This window comes from Cygnus atratus, chromosome 18 (assembly GCF_013377495.2).
Source record: "Cygnus atratus isolate AKBS03 ecotype Queensland, Australia chromosome 18, CAtr_DNAZoo_HiC_assembly, whole genome shotgun sequence".
Taxonomy (NCBI): domain Eukaryota; kingdom Metazoa; phylum Chordata; class Aves; order Anseriformes; family Anatidae; genus Cygnus; species Cygnus atratus.
The window spans coordinates 1,137,710-1,156,872 of record NC_066379.1 but is presented as its reverse complement, the minus strand read 5'-3'; the positions used below and the strand labels follow the sequence as shown (position 1 = coordinate 1,156,872).

The 19,163-nt window shown below is 50.9% G+C and overlaps 1 protein-coding gene across 1 annotated transcript; it reads right to left on the bottom strand.

Moving 5' to 3' along the window:
* Positions 1-289: 289 nt before the first annotated feature.
* ELAC2 (elaC ribonuclease Z 2) lies at positions 290-15,919 on the bottom strand. The gene is made up of 24 exons (XM_035561891.1): positions 15,666-15,919; positions 15,533-15,583; positions 15,389-15,459; positions 14,753-14,817; positions 14,050-14,107; positions 13,468-13,536; positions 12,793-12,948; positions 12,233-12,291; positions 11,515-11,573; positions 11,354-11,426; positions 9,057-9,169; positions 8,468-8,566; positions 8,127-8,265; positions 7,965-8,050; positions 6,217-6,326; positions 5,328-5,424; positions 4,750-4,888; positions 4,061-4,099; positions 3,789-3,898; positions 3,286-3,385; positions 3,083-3,203; positions 2,794-2,872; positions 1,909-2,053; positions 290-1,192 (listed from the first exon to the last, which is right to left on the bottom strand). The coding sequence occupies exons 1-24, from the start codon at positions 15,917-15,919 to the stop codon at positions 950-952; spliced, it is 2,535 nt and encodes an 844-aa protein (XP_035417784.1). The 3' UTR covers positions 290-949.
* Positions 15,920-19,163: the final 3,244 nt, after the last annotated feature.

The following is a 19,163-nucleotide window of genomic DNA, read 5'->3' as shown; positions in this document are numbered from 1 at the left end:
TGCCAACTTTCTTGGCCCCTGCATCCAGTACTGAACTCAAAAGCTGCCCCCAAGCGCTACCCCCTTGAACTGTGAGGAACGAAGCTCTTCAAAGGAGGGTAACAGAGGCAGGCATGATTTTTCTAACACAAAAACACAACCACAACTAGCACGAGGCTCAGCAGGGTGATATCTGTCTTTACACTTAAGCTGTAATGCAGAAACACCAAAACAAGGTCATCCTCTGCCACAAGTCAGGTAGTTCATAGCTCTCACCAAATCCTTATGAATCCAGGCAAAACACACATGTATGATGTTGAATGGTTTATTCAGACTGTAAATAAAGGTTTTAGAAAACCTTTCTGATGGGGGGGGGGGGGGGGGGGGGGGGAGGGAATCAACCAAGAAAACCAAACTAAAATGGGAACTCAGCAGCATTCAGATCCTTAAATCAACCTACATCTCTAAAAGCAATTAATCGGGTCCCATTTTACTGTGAAATTTCCTCTTACAGACTAGGTCCTGATGCCTAGTTACATTACTCATATACCCAGAGACCTGCCCACCTTATTCTGGAGAACCCACAGCCCTTTGAGGGCTTCTCAGACCTGACCTCCTGCAACAAGATTGTAACTGCTGCTGCTGCATTACCAATAGCTTCTAGTATAAAACCAAAAAATAAAATAGTTTGGAGAAAATTCTTGGCTGAAAGAAAAATGGTGTGGACTGCTGAGACCCAGGAACAGGAGCGGCATGGATAGATACTGTTGCCACAAGGACTCCCAGCTGCTTACAGCATGCTTGGTAGCTTCAGCCCACGGAGATCCACTGACCACCGAGCACACCCAGACGCTGAGGCCCGACCCTTTTCCCGTTGTACCTGCGGGCAGCCCCCGGCACCGCAAACTTCAGAGGCCTGCAGAAGACAGAGCACCCCTTACAGGGCAGAGAATTCTCAACCTCTTTTCTTTCAGTTTACTGTTTTAAGCTTCTTGTTTGATACTTCCTGAGGGCTCTTGGCTTGTTTCCGTTTCTGGCATGGTGTTTCCTCGTTCTCACCACCAGCCAGTTTGTCCAAGACTATCGCAGCCTCCTTCAGAAGGCGCTGCTCCCGTTTTTCCTTCCGCTCCTCCATTTCTACTATGTCATCTGCAAACAAAGCCTTCAGAGGTGGGATCAGCTTTGGGATAGTCGGAAAGTCACCAAAACGTACCTGAAATAAATTGGGCACAGGAGCAACTGCTTGAGAATTGCTTTTGGTTTTCCTCCCCCCCCCAGCAGTGTTCTGCCTGTTCAGCTAGCAGGACAATGCCCCTTCCTCTGTACAGCACCCAGCCCTTGAAGGTCTTCAGTTGCACGTACACTAGGCAGGCAGGTGATCATTTTCAACCCTGCAACAGCCAGGCTACCAACCCCACATACCAAGTTACGTTTTCCTCACAGGAAAGGATGTGCACACACATAGCTTTAACTGGCTAGTGAGCTATTCTCACCGTACGGAATGCAGTTGTACAAACAGCAGCTCTACAAGGTTTAGGCTCCCGGATGTCTTTTGCAGAAAGCCATTAAGACAACACATGAACTATGAAGGGAGCAGGACTGGAAGTGAAAATATCTTTTCAGCTGGCAGTAGCGCACAGAATAAAGGCGACATGAGGGAAGTATTCAGAATGTTAAGAATGGACTTCCTGTCTCAAGAGCCCTTAGCACCTGTCTTGAAGTGAAACTGCTCACTGTGTGCCACCCATTCTCCCCTACGTCAATGACACCTCCTGACAGCTGTAAAAGGAGCTGTTTCACAGGAAACTGCTCTCAAAAGGATATAGTGTATGAATACAACAGTAGAAATGGAGAATTTAATTCATGAGCAGCCATCTCCAAGTAGCACTGAAACCTTTCCCACAGCATGGATCAAAGCTGTCAACTTACCCTCATATGATCAAATGCAATTCCAACCTTCTCACTGAAGTCTTCACTGAACAGTGGGATCTTGGCATACCTCTGGCTGAAGTGATTGAGCATGATGAACTCTGCATTCATCTTCATCCCAATCTGAATTGCCTGGGAGGTTGTGCTGCAAAAGGAACAGGAACGTGGCACCGTGCGCATTTGTGACACACAGGCTGGCTAATGCTGCCTCTCCAACAGGCCACAGCAGGCTGTGTCTTGCATCTAAGGTCCCATCACACCAACAGCAAGCACTAGATACAACACCTGCTGGGCACAAGGTGTCCTGCTCTTGCACACAAGCCCAGGCACCTTTTCCTCTGACAACTTCCACAGGTAACAAGTCTCCCACTTCCAAATGACCCAAGAGTGCAGGAAAGACACTAATTAACTTGAAGCTTCATTGTTAAGTGATTCACAAACTGGGGACAAACTCTCATCACAGGGGTGGCAGCAAGTTCAGCTTACGCACAAGAAGCTGCTCTCAAGGCTCCCCACTTCTGCTAGGGGCAGCACCCGCAGCATCACTGGCTGAAGAGCTGTTTGAATTGTGCAGCTAGTTGACAGGGGTAGACGACCTTTCAGCCTCCTGAGCTTAGTCCTCAAATGCAATCAAGCAGAGGGCCTTTCCTTTGGGCCAGTCTATTTCTAGAGTTATTACTGTCCACTTAAAAGCTTTCCTGATTTCTCTTTGGGAATGTTCAGGAGAGCTGTGAGAGTACAGCTACTACAGCGAGCAACGTGCCAGTCTTAGTGCTGAAGAGCTCTGTGCACACCACAGCCTTGGGCCCTTCACCATCAGATCCCAGGTCTGTGCCTAAACGCCTTTACTTTCCTACAACTCTAAGACAGCGGAACACACCCCACCTGTGTGTTTTCTCTATAGCTTCTTTTTCCATGCCATCTTCCAGCGTTGCTTCATGGATCAGCAGAGTAGCATTCTTCCCTGTGTACATAATTGTACATTCAATCTTCGGCTGAACACAAACTAGTTCCATCGCCTAAATAAGCATGTGAAGTCTCACCTTCCACCCCCACCCCCCTTAGCCCTTCACTGGGTTGCAGGCATAGCACTAAGGGCTGGGGGTGCCCTCTGTGTTAATAACAGTTCAAGGCCTTAATCAAAGAAATTCTTCAGAGGGTTTTTGTCACCTACCCATTTTTACTAAGGCCATGCAGGGCATTGTGTCACCAGAATAGACTACCTTCCAGCCAGATTTGTGGATCATCGAACATGCAAAAGCATTTTTACAGTGCTGGACTTCACAAGTCTGAAACTGAACAAGAAACAAGCATTAGGCCTCAGGTCCCCTCTCGCCCCTTGTCGTAGCACCTGGCCTTGTCAGGTCACGAGCTTACCTCAGCCAAGTCATAGATCTCTAACAAAGAGCTGACAAACCCTTTGACTTTAGGTTTGATGTTCTCACAGCCTTTCACAAGAGACTGGGAAGTAACCATTCTGTGAGGGAGGGGAGAAAAGAGAACTAAGGACAGGTACAAAGTAAAACCTGATCTCATCTTTGAGCAGCCTATTTCTCACAGAAGTTGTCTTCAGTGCCTTACTAACAAAATATTTCAGTTCACTTGTGTGTTCTTGCCCTTGCTTTCACTATCCAGTGCCCCAGCAACTCGTCCAATCGCTTCTTCCCCACTGCCAAATTCCCTCCCTTTGAGGAATCCTTTTACACTTGTCCAACTCCCTTTTCCTAATCTGCATGCAAGTCTCTTAAGTAGCACAACAGAGTAACAAACCCTACCCTCTCCTTTGCAAGTCACACATCACAATCCTACACAGCGGAAGGAGTCAGAGCAGCCATCAGTGAAGCGATGACATCTCCCTGCACACCACACAGAACACTCACTTGACGTCTCCGAGAATTTCTTCACAGTGGTTGTGGTACTCATATAGCCAAGGCATGATCTGTTCAGGCGCTACCAGAAACAGAGGGCGAAAAGCCTGACCAAGGGAGGCCTGGAAAAGCAGAGGCAGAAGGAAAATCAGTACTAGGTGTACACCAAATCGCGGAGAAGAAACACCTAGGGAAAAGATGGTGCTTTTCCACCAATAAGGGGAAGTTCCCTTCCCCTCACTCCAAGGCAAGTTTAGGAGCAGTGAGACAACAGTACAACTTACAAAAGCTCTCCGCCTCTCCATCAGGATGTTCATCAAGCCCTGCAAAGGCAAGGAAACAACAGAAAGCTGTAAGTGGCCGGTGCGTAAGTAGTAACAGTGCTGCAGCAACTCATCCAGGTGCAGTTTTTGGAAAATATACAGTCAGAAATACCTGATTACCGCTTTTCCAGTAACTACACCTAACTCAACTGGAACGCTGTCACCACCTACGCCACAAGCTGATGACCAGCAGCCCACACACAACATGTGCCTCTCAGCCCTTCTCAGTGCTACGTCTGCTCCCAAAAGAAAGGTGGAGGGCAGAAAGCCTCCAGCCAGCATCTCAGTCCCAGACTGGTTTCCAGACTCAAGACAGCAGACCAACAAACAGCTTGCCTTCACCAGGCCCAATCTCAAACAGACCAGCTGGTCCTTCTGTGAGTTTATGGCAAAGCACGGAAGGAAGCTGGGTTGGATACTGATTAAAAAAATATGCCTGGATGATCCTGGCAAGTCTACAGGGACCACTAACAAGAAGCAAAAGGGGATTAGAAACAGACACGCAGCAGTGACTGGGGAGCACAGAGGGGACCTGTGGCCCTTAGGAGCCGGGCAGCCTACAACGCCAACTGCAGCTACACACATCCAAACCCCAAACAGCAGAGCAGACCAGCACACAGCCCCTTCTCCTTCCAAGGCATTAAACCTACCGAATGATGATCAGTATGCATGTGAGACACAAACACAGCTGCTATGTTACACAGCATTTGGTCAACTTGCTCTCCGTAGTGGCGACAGAGCTGTCCAAACGTTCCTTCCCCACAGTCCAAGAGCAGGGATTGGGTAGAGCTGGCAAGACAAGCGACAAAGACATTTGGCAGCCACCGGGTGAGTTCTGACCAGGGCCTATTCAGGGTGGGGGAATCTTTTGGGTTGGAGGGCAGAGAGTTCTCAGTGCTCTACCTCTATTGCTACTCCAGTCCTACTAGCCCAGCCTCTAGGAAGACTGTTCTGTCTGCATAACTCATTCTGGTGTTGTGTTGATGCTGAACACACTCTTAGGGCAGGCAGCAAAATGAATGAAGGCATTAAGTGCTTGTCTTTACAGGCAGCTCTCAGGTCTTCCCCACCTACAGAGAGACAGGTGCCTGGAACAGAAGTCCTACAGACTCCACCATAGGGGCACTCGCCTTGTGTGTCATCAACACTGTTGTCAAAACAGCCCTTGGGCAATACCCTTGCGATACTGAGCCTCCCTGAGCAAAACACATGTGAAGTCAGGATTTACCTAATATTTACCAGCGTGGAACTGACGTTTCGGATTTTCATCGGAATTGCTGATCCTGTTCCCAAGAATACAATTTCGGGATAAGCATCCATTTTTTCTGCAGAAAATGTACAGTAAGAATTTGTTAGCAGGTGTTACCCACATACTGCCTAGTTAGACATGGTTCAGTTCAACAGCACAGCATCTCCGGAGCCTATACGCCCAGTACATTCCTTTTTGCCTGGCTCAGCCTCTGGCTTTCTCAATGTATCAGAATTTACAAGGGAAGACGGGAGACGGGGCAGGTACCATCAAGAAAGCACAGCAGAACACGCAGCTGCATATACCAAGGCAGGCAAAGGAAGACTGCTCGCTGGACAACACAGATCTGCTAATTCAAGAGGGGCCTAGCTGCCGTTCCACAGTGCCCTAACTTTCTGGATGAGGATTCAGAGTGAGTCAGTGGTGCTGGACCATACCATAAAGCCTCACTACCCCCAGGGCAACTGAAATTCAGAGAATGCCTTACAAGGAGCTGGTTCTAGAGGACGACATCTCCCAAACATATGGGCTTGCAATTTGACTGCTATGCCAGCATTCAATGCAAGCGGAGCTCTGGTCACCACAAATAACAGACGAGTGCTACAACTCTAATTGTCCCCAACAGTGCTTGATCCCCAAACCCAGCAGCTTTGGAACAACAGAAACAGAAGACTGCATAACTCAACAGAAACAATCTAACTGAGTTCGTGCTCAGCCTGAAATCTGCACAGCTCCATGAAGACTTAAGAGCACCTCTCGGGCAGCGGGAAGACTGAACATCCACAGCTCTGCTGGGCTCTAAAGCACTGGTTCATCAGGACCTCCTACTTGCCATGACACTTAGCCAGGACAAATTGCTGATCCTTACCTGGTACAGCAGGCAGGCTCTCTTTGCACTCCTTCACACGAGCCTGGAAGTCAGGGAGTTCCAGGGCTTCAGCAACAAATGCATCGTGATCACAGACAGTCACAGCATCTCTGAAAGGACAGGCCAGGTATCAGGATGGGGCATGGAATGGAACAACAACAAAAAAGCACCTTGCTCTGGAAGTAACTGTGCCAAAACAGCCTTACAACAACGGGTCAAACGCTCCTTCCAGGTTTCATTTTGAGCAGTGGCTCAAAATTCATGAGTATGGCGTGGGCCAGGAAGGCTTGGTTAGGCTGAGCCACCCCAGCAACATCATCCCACCAAACTGAAGATGCTCACGTAAAAGCACTATGTTCCCAGAGAGCTGTCAGACACTAGAGGGCTCTGCAAAGCCCTGCGTGGGAAGCGGGGAGACTCCTGAAGAGCAATCCACAAAAATCACACACAGCATGGTTGAGGCTGGAAGGGACCTCGAGATCAACTAGCCCAACACCCTTGCTCAAAAGCAGGGTCACCTAGAGCGTGTTGCCAAGCATCACAGCCAGGCAGCTTTTGAACATCTCCAGAGCAGGAGACTCCACTGCCTCTCTGGGCAACCTCTTCCAGTGCTCTGTCACCCTCACAGTAAAGATGTTTTCCCCCCCTCATATTCAGATGGCACTTCCTGTGTTTCAGTTTGTGCCTGCTGCTTCTCATCCTATGACTGGGCACCACTGAGAAGAGTCTGGCTCCACTGTCTTGACACCATCCCTTAAGATATTTATGCACACTGATAAAATCCCCTCTCGGCCTTCTCTTCTCCAGGCTAAACAGGCCCATCTCTCTCAGCCTTTCCTCATAAAATACATCCATTCCATTTTCCTAACCGTCTGCACTGGACAAGCTCCAGTACCTCCATGTCTCTCTCATACTGGGGAGCCCTGAACTGGATGCTGTACTCCAGGTGAGGCCTCAACAGGGCTGAGTAGAGAGGAAGGATCACTTCCCTCAGCCTGCTGGCAACATTTTTCCCGATGTACCCAAGGCTAACAGTAGCCTTCTTGGCCACAAGGGCACAGTGCTGGCTCACGGAAAGGGCTCCAGGCACCAATCAGAAGCTGGGGGGCTCCTGTGTCCTCAGCCTGCATTATAGCGCGTGCAGTACAGCAGGCCTTCAGGTACCTTAAAAACAGGAACTTAAGCTCTTCTTAGTATCTGGGAACTCTTATTCTGCCCGAGAGAGCCAGAAATTTGAGTCTAGACAGCTGGTGTTCTCTTACATCACGTCCCTCTACCCGCAAAAGCCTCATTCAACAGCTTCTCCTATTCACCCACAAAGCAAGCACCAGCGTAGGAATCTGCATCTGTTTGACCACCTGCAGCTTTCAGCTGATACCAGGCTTTCTGGGTGTTCAAAATGGTAAATTTTTCACCAGGTTTCCTGAACAATCTCTCCCTGCCACCACCTGCTCTGCCAGAGCCACAGCTGGGCGCGCAGCACATGAGATCAAAGCAGAGGACAGAGGCAGGCACATGATGCTACCAGAGCAAGGGATGAAAACAGTCCTCCAGAACCACTGGCCAGGTGATGTTTTCAGCAGTTCACTCATCCCCGTGCTCGTATACCTTTTCTTAGGCTTTCAGGGACTGGGACAAGAATCTGCAAAGGATACCTAAGTACTGTCCTCCTTCAGCACAGAGTAACATTGAAAACATGCCTCAAGCCGCCACTCCAAAACTGGGAACCCACAAAGATTCCCACTGACCTCTGCCACTCCTGCTGGGGTCTGAACTGGTATTTCAAAAGGCACTCTCCTCGCACAATGGGCACACTGCATCCAGCCTCTTCTTCCTACAGAGAGGAGAGCGACATTAAACACATGCTTCACTCAGGGGAGAGGTACGCAGGCAAGCAGGGCCCTGCCTACCTTGCTCTGGTAGGTGGTGAGCAGAGGGAAGATCTCTGGGTGGATGAGGTTCAGCTGGGTTTGGATCTTGTAGCTACGTGGGTTGTGCACCGCAGAGCACTTTTCATTGAGCACCAAGTGCTGAGTTCCAGGTCCAAATCTGTAAGACAACGATAAAACATACAAAGTTTCAGCCCTGCGTTGGGGAATCCCCACACCTGAGCCACTTGCTTTAAAAAAAAAAAAAAAACCTCACTCGTGAGCCAGCAGAGTCCTGCTGACACCCAGCATCTAACCGTACTCTGGGAAGAACACACTGCTGCCCAACAACGACAAAGCCAAGTAGTCAGAAGAGCACGCACCTTTCCAGCCACTGCTGGTAGCGGCTGTCCCGAAGCACTGATTCTGGAGTCATGTGAATAACCATGGCCACCTGGTTCTCGGGAAGCCCTTCCTGGTACCTGTAGCACATTCAAACACAGAAAGGACGGCTGAGCGCTGGTCCCTCATCACCTTGCTATCCCCCCACCCCCCAGCCTCGGTTCGCCCCCCAGAAGAACGCAGACACAGATCTCAAGAGCACAGCCCAGGAGCTCGAGGCTCCCCGTCACAGTGGCCCCAAGGCTCCCTTCTGAGGGCTCAAGCCAGTTGTTCGCAGACACCTCCCCTCTTCCACGCAGGGCCTCTGCCCTCTTCCAGGAGCAACACCATCTGCAGAGCCTTTCAGAAGCCTAACGTGCCTCTGCACAAGCCCCACGGAGATATTCCGTGTAGTCTAAGCATCCAGGCTCACCGCACAGGAAAGCGATGTCTGCTCTGCTCCACAGCACCACACCAGTGCACTTTTCCTCCTCTGAAGGGCCTGGTAAGACCCCGCACAGACCTGCCTTTTCTAGAAGGCTCAGCACGGACATCTTCCCCCAAACCCCTCAGGTCACCCAGCTCCGCTACCTTTGGAAGGTCTCGTTTTCACAGACAGCATCCACGAAGCCCTCGTGAGGACATTCCAGCACAATGAACGCTGGGCCGGGATCAGGAGGGGTGCACAGTTCTTCAGGCGAGAGCTGCAGGCGGATACACAAAGACCACGCCACGGTCACGCTGTACCAGCAACCACTCACACACAGCCACACCAGGCTCAGCAGCCGGTCTCCCAGCAAGCCCCAGCAGGTTGCCAGGACTCGCAGAATCAGCTCTAAGCAGCCTCACTCCACGTTTGGCAAACGAGCCAACGCAGTTCCTGTCCCATTCTGCCCTCTCATTACACAGGGCTGCATTTTGCTGTGTCCCAGAAAATCTTAGTTCTGGTCTTAGAACAGGCAACAAACCAATGTCAAGAATAGAATTTTAGCAGTTTCTAGGTTCCCACTGCAGATTCAGATGCTATTAACAGCTTGCTCAAGAATCACAGAATTTGAGGTCCCTTCCAGGCCCTACAGAGATCATCGGGTCCAACCCCCTGCCAGAACAGGTTCCCTAGAGCAGGCTGCCCAGGTAGGCGTCCAGACCGGCCTTGAGTATCTCCAGGGAAGGAGACCCCACAACCTCCCTGGGCAGCCTGTCCCAGTGCTCCGTCACCCTCACCGTGAAGAAGTTCTTTCGCATGTTGGTGAGTGCTCCATTTTGTGGCCATTGCCCCTTGTCCTGTCCCCACAAACCACTGAAAGAGGTTGGCCACATCCCTCTGTCTCCCACACCTCAGGTATTTATACACATTGATGAGATCCCCTCTCAGTCTTCTTTTCTCCAGGCTGAACAGACCCAGGTCTCTCAGCCATACCTCACAGGGAAGATGCTCCAGGCCCCATATCATCTTTGTGGCTCTCTGCTGGACTCTTTCCAGGAGATCCCTGTCTTTTTTGTACCGGGGAGCCCAGAACTGGATACAGTACTCCAGGTGAGGCCTGACCAGGGCAGAGTAGAGGGGGAGGATCACCTCCCTCGACCTGCTGGCCACGCTCCTTTTAATATGCGCCAGGACCCCATTGGCCCTCTTGGCCGCCAGGGCACACTGCTGGCTCACGGCCAACCTGTTGTCTACCAGGACCTCCAGGTCCTTCTCCTCAGAGCTCCTTTCCAGCAGGTCATCCCCCAGCCTGTACTGATACATGTGGCTGTTCCTTCCCAGGTGCAGGACTCTCCACTTGCTTTTGTTAAACCTCATTTGGTTTCTTCCTGCCCAGCTCTCCAGCCTGTCCAGGTCTCACTGAACGGCAGCATAGCCTTCTGGTGTGCCGGCCACTCCTCCCAGCTTCGTGTCATCGGCGTACTTGCTGAGGGCAGACACTATTCCCTCATCAAGGTTGTCGAGGGAAATGTTGAACAAGACCGGACCCAGCACCGACCCCTGGGGAACGCCGCCAGCCACAGATCTCCAACCCGACTCTGCGCCGCCGATCACCACCCTCTGAGCTCAGCCAGTCAGCCAGTTCTCAACCCACCTTACTGTCCACTCCTCTATCCCACACTTTCTCAGCTTTGTTATCAGGATGTCGTGGGAGACAGTATCAAAAAGAGTATCAAAAAGAAAAGAGGCTCTGCAAAATTCTAATGACAAAGATACGTCAGTCCTAGCCCCTAGGTTAGGATCTTCGCTTACAGATCACCCAGGACCTGGACAGGGCAAACTCTGCCTCTCACTTCAAACTAACGTCTGAGTAAGACCCTGCACATGGAAACCGCTTAAAAACTGTGGTCTAAGAGGTGCAAAAAGAGTAAGGAGGCAACAACGGCTACACAAGCACTCAAACACCAAATTTAAAACATGCAGGGATCAGCTCCGCTCATTCACTCCTAAATCTGAGTCAGCTTTGAGGACTTGCGAAGGGGAGGCTCAGAAGCCCTAACAAATTGCAGGCATACATCCACAGCCGCAAATGAACTCGTGTCAGAGCATACTTCTCTAATCACACCCCTGCAACAGCCCCAGCGTCACAGGAGCCACTTTCAGCAACAGCTTGGGGCTGAAAACAAGGGCCAGTCACCAAAAGTAGCCACTCAGAGCTCAGAAACAGCAAGAGAGCAAACACATGAGCAGGGATGAGAGGGAATAAGCAGAAAACCATCACCCATCCTTGCCTCAAGAACAAGGATTAAAAACCAGACAAACAAAACCCACCCACAACTGGAATTGTCCCAATGCCCGCTCATAACCAGTCTTTTTCTGCGGTATGCTGTGCCATCCTCCCGCCTCCACAGGACCCCCAGGGTGACACTAAGCCACAGCAGAAAACACACATTCGTCTTACCTCCCTGCCTTCGAAAGTGATGCTCTCTCCGTTTTTAAGAGCTGTAATTATGGGCAGAATGGCTGGAGTTCCCCTGAAAACAAGGCCACCGAAACTTTTAGCTTGGCATCACCAATATGCCCGGGCTTGCCCCATCCCACAGGCTGGGCTCCTGTACTTACACCGGCAGCCCCATCTCCTGCGCTTTAACTGCTAGAAATTTTCCCTTCCTTGGGTGAATCTGAAAAAGTTAAAACAACCACAGGAATTATCAGCCACATAAAGAACGTTAAACCACGCCGGGAAATAAGCTCCATGTTCTTACAGTTTAGCTGTTTCCCCAGAAGCCAAGGGATTTTTTTTTCCCCTTTTCCCCTCAATCCCAGATCTTGAGAAACAAAGCCTTCCCCACTGCTCCAGTTAAGACATGGCAAATTCAGTGCTCCATTTGTACACCATTCTGGAGACATGAAACAGCAAGTTTTTAACAAACCATCTCCTAGACAAGGAGGCGGAGTAGTTTTATATGATCGGTTCCACAGCCAGCAGTCTGACTTAGCCCCCAGAAGCTATCACCAGACCTTTTGGTTCTCCAGGATCATGTTACTGCTTTTCCCTTCCTATTTTAGTGATGTAAGTGGGACAGACCTCCCTAACGTAAGCATCAAGCAAGGACGGAACTTGTATACTCTTGGTTGGCTGCTTTGTAAAAAGAGTGCCACTGGAAAAAAAAAAAAAAAAACAGTTTTTACCGGTTCCTACTCATACTACAGCTCCTCTGACCTTTGGAGAGTAGAACCACCAAATAACTTTTAGAGCCCTGCATGAAAATACTATTTCTAAGTAAATCTATTTAGCAAGATAAAATATTGATCAAGAGATCTCTGTGGTCAAGCATACTTTACAAAGGAAAGCCATCACCAGATCAGGATGCCTGCTGGCACGTTTCTGTTCATCACCTGCAAAAGAAAGCAAAACTACTGAGTATCTTCAATGACTACCACTTCCCTTACAGCTAAGATGAATTTTTTGCTATGGCAATAACAGAAGCAACATCATCCAGCCAACTTGCAGCCTCTCAGCAAAGTGTTCCAAGCACCTAAGGCCAGAGAGCCCACAGCTTCAGGTACAAAACTAAAATAAATAAAACACAGGTTTGAAAATTTATCAATCCCAATATCCACTCATAATTACATTGCAAAGGCTGGAGCACCCACTCCAGCCAGGAGTAAATCACTACGCGGCCTAAGCACGCCCCAGGTAGGAATCATGCCCCATTTCTAGGCCTTAATAGTTCTGCATCAAGTTCCAAAGTACCAGAACTCAATTTGCTCATTGTAATTCTGCAGCCGAGCTCCTCTACAGACCTCACTGCCACAAGACAAACAGCTCGGAGGACATATGAACACTCTTAATTTGCTTTTATTTCAAGAAAGGTAAGAGTTCCCCATTGTTTTCACCTGTTTTCTTTGGGCTTTCTTCTCCTTTGCCCTCATCCAAGCTTGGACGTGCAGCTTTTGGAGATCCAGGTTCTGTGTCACCTTTTGGGCTATTTTCACCTTGTGCTGATAATGCTGGACTCTGAGGAAACATACTTTCAGCATCTAGTGGTTTTCCTGTCCCAAATTGAAGAAAACCGGACAAATCACTCAAACAAAAGAGACAAATAGGAAGAGCATGAGCAACATTTCCTCTCCCATGACGTTCATGTTCAAACTGTACCAGAAGACAGTTTGACCGTCTCCCGCCAGTTTGACTTGCTCTTGCATGTACCAGCCTCTTACATGTCTGACGGCACCTGAAGTCCTTCAGATTCTCTCAAAACAGCTAGACTGTCAAAGTTACGTCTGTGCCCGAAGTATTGCAGCTTTCAGTAGTAAGATGACTCCGCTGGCTAGTAAAGCCAGATTCAGTCATGTTTCACATGCCATTCTTTACCCACAACAAAAGGAACAAACAAAGGCTGACTCAGCACATCTGCTTTCTTTGAAAGAGATCCTTCTGCTGAGAAGGACATGTAAATTCATAAGCCTCTCCTTACTCCGCCTTGCAAATAGAAGCTGCTATTTTAATTCCCTTAAGTACAACTACTGAACAAGTGCTTTTCCCGTCTGCCTACAGCATCACATGCTCACCTATAAGAGGTATCTGGTGGACCGTCATCGTCTCATCCTTATATTCTGGCTCTGTGTGCAACTGCACAGCTGGAAAGAGATCAGAAACAGTCACTGAGGAGTTCAAAACAACAGATTCATGCTCTACAAGAATAGCAGAAAAGCATATTTTCCTCTCTTAAACAAAACCTGCTGGATGTCCCCCTTTCCTTTCTCTGCCCCACTGCAAAGATCAAAGAATAATGAAAGCTCTTACCAGCCCACCGGCCACAGAACAGTCCTTACCACCATGGTAAACAAGCTCACTGGCAGCCGCTGGAAGCAAAATGCCTTAACAGCGCTTTAAACCTGAGCTCCATGAGCTAGTCTGGCAGACTGGCAGCTGCCTGCCAGAACCAGACTTGGAAACACTGTTTTTCTTCCAAGCAGTTCTTGGGATGGCTTTGGACACTGTATCAGATCAGAACAGCTATTTAAAACCACCTTTGAAGAGATGTAACTACAACCTTTATTCTGAAGTTGTTAACATTCAATACAACTTTAGCTACAGCTGAAACAAAAAGTTCCAAGCTGATGTTAGCTGCGCTCCCCTGATGTACCTACCTAAATCCATTCTTTTTAGGGGTCCAGGAAAGAGCCGAATTGCTTTCAAGTAGTTTTGCTGGAAAAGAGACAGCGAGTCAGGAGGCCACCCCTCAGCAGTGCAAACTACGAGTACCACTGTCAGCAGTTACACCTTACTTTCACGAAGCCACGGAATCAACGTCCCTCAGGAGAAAACGGGCAGCATGCAGCCAGCCAGAAAGCACTGGGCAGGTGTCCCGCCTCCAGTGGGCATCACCAGTTCGGAGAAAGGAAAACGAGGAACCATTCCTCCCATCCCTTGAATCACCATTACCTCCCGCTAAATATTGCGAGGAAATTAAATAAGGATGAAGACTGGAAAATTTCTGCTCAAGGCAATCGTCACCAGCTTAATACCACGCCTTGGCTGGAGATCAGATACCAACTTCCTATCAAAAGGAAACGTGGGGAGGAAGAGTAGTCAGAAGAACAAAGGATGCTCTTTTTTTTCTGAAGTCGTTTTCTAGAACACTAGCTGACAAGACAGCTTTTAGGAGAAGCCTGACGCTGTCTTGCGTGTAACTGAAGAGATTTGCTTTTTAAACCTTTCCAGCAGAGCCTTCAGACTGGCACCTTATACCTCTAAGACGACTCACTGCCTTAATACCAGCTCTCCCAGTTGCAAGGTAAGCATCAATATGTGAAGGTTTTTCTCCCCTTTCTGCAAGCTTCCACTACTTACCAGCTTTGGTGGCCCTAGGAAAACACATCTTTGAAGCCCCATAGACTTTAATGTGAGAATCATACCTAAAACACAGCAAAGAAACAGCCTTACCACAGGCCCACTGACAGGTCGTACCAGAAAGCTCCCTCTTGCTGCCAAGAAGCGCCGGGCATCTTGTGAAGCCCAGGCCTGAACTTGGGTGCAAACTCAATTCTGCCACAGCCTTGTGGAGGTTTCAGTGAGTCACGTATCTCCGCAGATACAGCCAATAGCACCAAATCTTGAAAATACCCATGGATCTTGACAGCCATAACGTGGAACAAGCTACCTGGGGAGACCGTTAACCTTCTACTTTTTGGGGAGATCCCCAGCCTTGTAACGAACAAAATCCTTGACAATCTGCTCTAACCTCAGCCTACTCTGAGGACAGGCACGGAGCAGCCCCCTTCCACCACAAACCAGCCCGGCTCACGAACGTCTCCGTGCTGGCGGCGCAGGGCTGGCAGCGCCTTCTCTCTGCGGGACCTCAGGGCCGAGGCAGCCACGTGCGCGGGGCAGGCAGCGTCTCTCGCACCCCGCTGCAGGTGAAGGCGCTGCAGAGCCCCAGCCGTGACCCCACAACCACCCCCCCCAGAAGGCCCCCCCACCGCTCACCCGGCAGCCCGCCGACGTTGGCCCACGCCAGCCTGCTGAGGAAGACGCAGTCCAGGTGCGAGATCTTCAGCCTGCCGACACAGCGGGGCGCTCAGCGGGGCCCGGAGCCGCCCGGCCCGGCCCCGCACCCTGCCCGCCGCTCACCTGTGCTCCTGCATGGCCCGCTGCGCGCCCTCGCCGCAGTTGAACAGGTACCTGGGGGGGGGGGGGGAAGGCCGCCGTCAGCGCCGGCCGCCCCCAGCCCCTCCCAGCCCCGCGCCCCCCGCCCCGCGCTCACCGGTTGAACTCGGAGAAGACGAAGACGGAGGCGCCCGCGTCGCGGCCGCCCGCCGCCACCACCTGCGCGTACACCGTGCTGGGCCCCCCCAGCGCCGCCCCCGCGTCGCGCCGCCGCTCGCGGGCCCAAACGTGCCGCGGGACGCCCCGGGGCCGCCGCGAGGCACCCCTCGGCCCCGGCCCCTCGGCCATGGCCCTGCCCGCGCCCCCCCGCCCCGCCAGGCCCGGCCGCGGCGCCCGCGCCAGCCTCCACATGCGGCCCGCCCCGCCCCGCCCCGCCGTCGCCGCGTGACGAGGGAGGGCCAACGGCAAGGCGACGGCGGCCCCGGGGGACTCGGCGGAGAGCGGCCGCTGTCACGTGACGGGGGTCCGCCAATGGGAATCGCCCCGCCTGGGGTGGTGCTGAGGGGCGGGCTCAGCGGATGCTCGCGGGCGCCTAGCAACGGGGCGCCTAGCAACGCGCCCCCTAGCAACGCGCCCCCCCCCTCCCCCGCCGCTTGAGCCGGGCCGGGCCCCGCGGGCGGGGGCGTCCCAATGGTGGCGGGCCGGGCCCTGTCCCTGTCGCTATCCCTGTCCCCGTCCCCGGCGTGTCCGAGGCCCCGCTCACGGAGCCCCGAGCAGCCCGGTGCGAGCAGGAGGCCCCCCACCCCCCGCCAGGCCCCCCGCAGCCACACCCGTTTCCCCGCTTTCCACCAGCTCCTCTTCCCTACCAGCCTGCTCCGGGCCCTGTTTACAAGCCCGAGCTGATCCAGGCCGCAGCTTTGTTTGTTTCCAAGCTCTCTCAACCCGTTCGGAGCCCCCTGGGGCTTTCCGTTTGCTTCAGAAAGAACCACTGAATTTTACTGTAACCAGAGTACCCCAACGTAAACAATCCGAACCATCAATATCCCTTTTCTTCCTTACTTCCAAAGGCGAACCTTATCTTTCTCAGCCCTCTGCTTTCCAAACACTGTCTCCCTTTATTCTCAGTGCCAATGCTCTTCCCTTTCTCCTCCAGAGATCCAGGCAAGCAGGCTGAGTGGGGACCTGCCCACGAGCTCAAACCTCGGGCCCCGCCGCGGCTGGTTACAGATGTTCTGTCAGTCTTTGTTCAAATCCATAACTCATTTCCATCTCTCCAGACTCCCATCTCTTCACACAATAGTTCAAATCAGCATGGTGTGGGATTTTTTTGCCCCGCACTTCTGGATGAAATAAAGGGATTGTTCCCCTGAATGGCAAGCCCTGTGGTCATGCACGTTTTCCACATTACGGTCCTGCAGCCTAAAGCTCGCTCACAGCATTTGGCTCTGCTCCCTGAAGCCACACAGGAAGAGAAATCAGTTTAGATCTTAAATTGTTTCCCAAATCCCAATGCAGTTGGAGTTTCCTAAAGGTGAGTGTACTGAATCTGTGCATTCCTGCCCCTTCTTCCCTTTGTCAACGATTTTCTGCTCAGGTGAATAATTAAGAAGTGTGAAAACAACTGCCTTTTTTTTTTTTATTTATTTATGTTTTAACACCTCTGGGAGCACAAAAGCTTTCTTAGGGCTCTGACCAGCTGGCATGGGATTTCCAGCCAAAGTTTCTTTAGTTGATGAGATAAGTTAGTGATGGTTGTGTGGTATTTTTAGTCAAACATTTCCTGGCAATTTTGTTTAACCTTGCTGGCTTGACTTTATGTGCACAGTCCAGTGTTTAGAGCTGTGATTCCAGTAAATTCTGGAAAGCAACAAAGCTACCTGCAACATCTCAACAGTCTTGTGAGGATTTCACAGGAAGTAGTCAAAAAACTGATTCTGAATAGATATCAGTGACAGCACAGCACTGTCCTTTGCAATTTCAGCCGTAACGTTTTCATGGCAGCTCACATTCTGGGAAGAAATTTCAGACTGGTTCAGGGCTCAGAAGGAGACGCCTTCTCATTTACAGTTGTGCTGCTTGTTCTGGGTGAGTGTCCTAGTCCTACAGATTTCCTGGCAGGGAAGTAGGGACGTCCCAGGGCTTAGCTCCTGCAGTACTTCTAAAATGAATGGCTCATGCATTTTGCCAATTTAACTGTCATGATTCAGATTTCCTTGGAAAGCTATCTTTGGGATTATAGGCAGGGTGCTTGGTAAAGCTGGGGAAGATCTTGGGTTCAAATATTGGGCATGACCTTGTGTACGTTGGGAATAGTTTTAAATCCTGGAGGCTAAAGCTATCCCTCGCTTCTCAGAGTCATCTGGAACAACAGCTGTGATCCATCAGTGCATGTTCTGGGTGCACAGAGGCAGTGAGCTTTGTCTGGGTGGTGGTGAGGCCCAGGAATTGCCCACGGACATTAATGCTGCAAACAGCATCTCTGTATTGCTCAGAAGCACTTATGTGGTGCTACAGAGACTGACTGAAAATGGTTTTTTGCCCTGTAAGCTTCCACTGCATGCAGGAGGTCCTGCACTGGCATGGAGCCCTGCAGCACAGGGCAGGCTGCCCAAGCCCACCTGTGGTGGCTGCGGAGGGTGTGAGGAGCACACCCAAGAGTTTCTCCCAAGGAGCTGAGAGCAGAGCAGGGACTGAGGCCTCTTGCAGGAGGGTGTTTGACACCATTGTGACAACGGGCAGCACCCGGCAGAGGAGGAACCCCCACCTCCCTGCCCAGTAATGGGCCAAGGGCTTGCTCTCTGCTCTAGCTGAAGCTAGACTTCAAAACCTGACCAGGGGAAGCCCAGGTTGGTTTGCAGCCTCCTGCTTGCGTGTTCTCCTTCTGTGCTCCTCCTGCTTACATGAAGCCTGCGGGCTGTCCCCAGGTCATTCTTATCCCATACGTCCCATGTGCAGCACTGGTGCTGACAGGGGCTGCCTGCAAGTGATCAGCAGCGATCTGGGAGGCCATGGTCAGTCCAGGCTCCTGCCAGGCTGGGATGGGGCACGAAGCTGAGCATCGCTACAGGAGCAGGCAGCGCCGGGGCAAGGGGGTCACCTGGAACAGCTCTCCCAAGCCTTTGATCACCAATGCTAAATTACAGTCTCATTTTCCCCTGATGCCTCATCTTTCTAGCTTGTGCAGATCACATGCAACAATCAGCCCCAGCTTGGGGAGTCGTTATGAAATCAGTGCTGCCTGGGGGTTGTGAGGAAACGCACCTCATCTGGCCTTACTTAAATAATGCACAGTAATGCGCAGTTTGGTTAACTAATTCAGCTGAAGCGATAACATCAGCTGTGCCATAAGAGAGATTTAAAAGTAATCTCCCAATAGATGCCACGAACAAACAAGGGAGGGTGCTTATCTCTGAGACTTTTCCCCAGATGAAATTGGTGCTTCAATTTGTTTGCTAATCCAGAGACCGTATATTACACTGATCATCCATTATCCCCTGTAGTCTAGAGTTTTATTAGAAGAGCAGATTTACATGTAGATTAAAGATGACACAGGACCGTATGAAGACTTTAGGTGGGTCAGTGGTGCACTGAGGCTTCCTGTTGCTTGTGAAAATAACCAGCCCAGCTGTGATAAGAAGCAAAGTGAGAGGAAGAC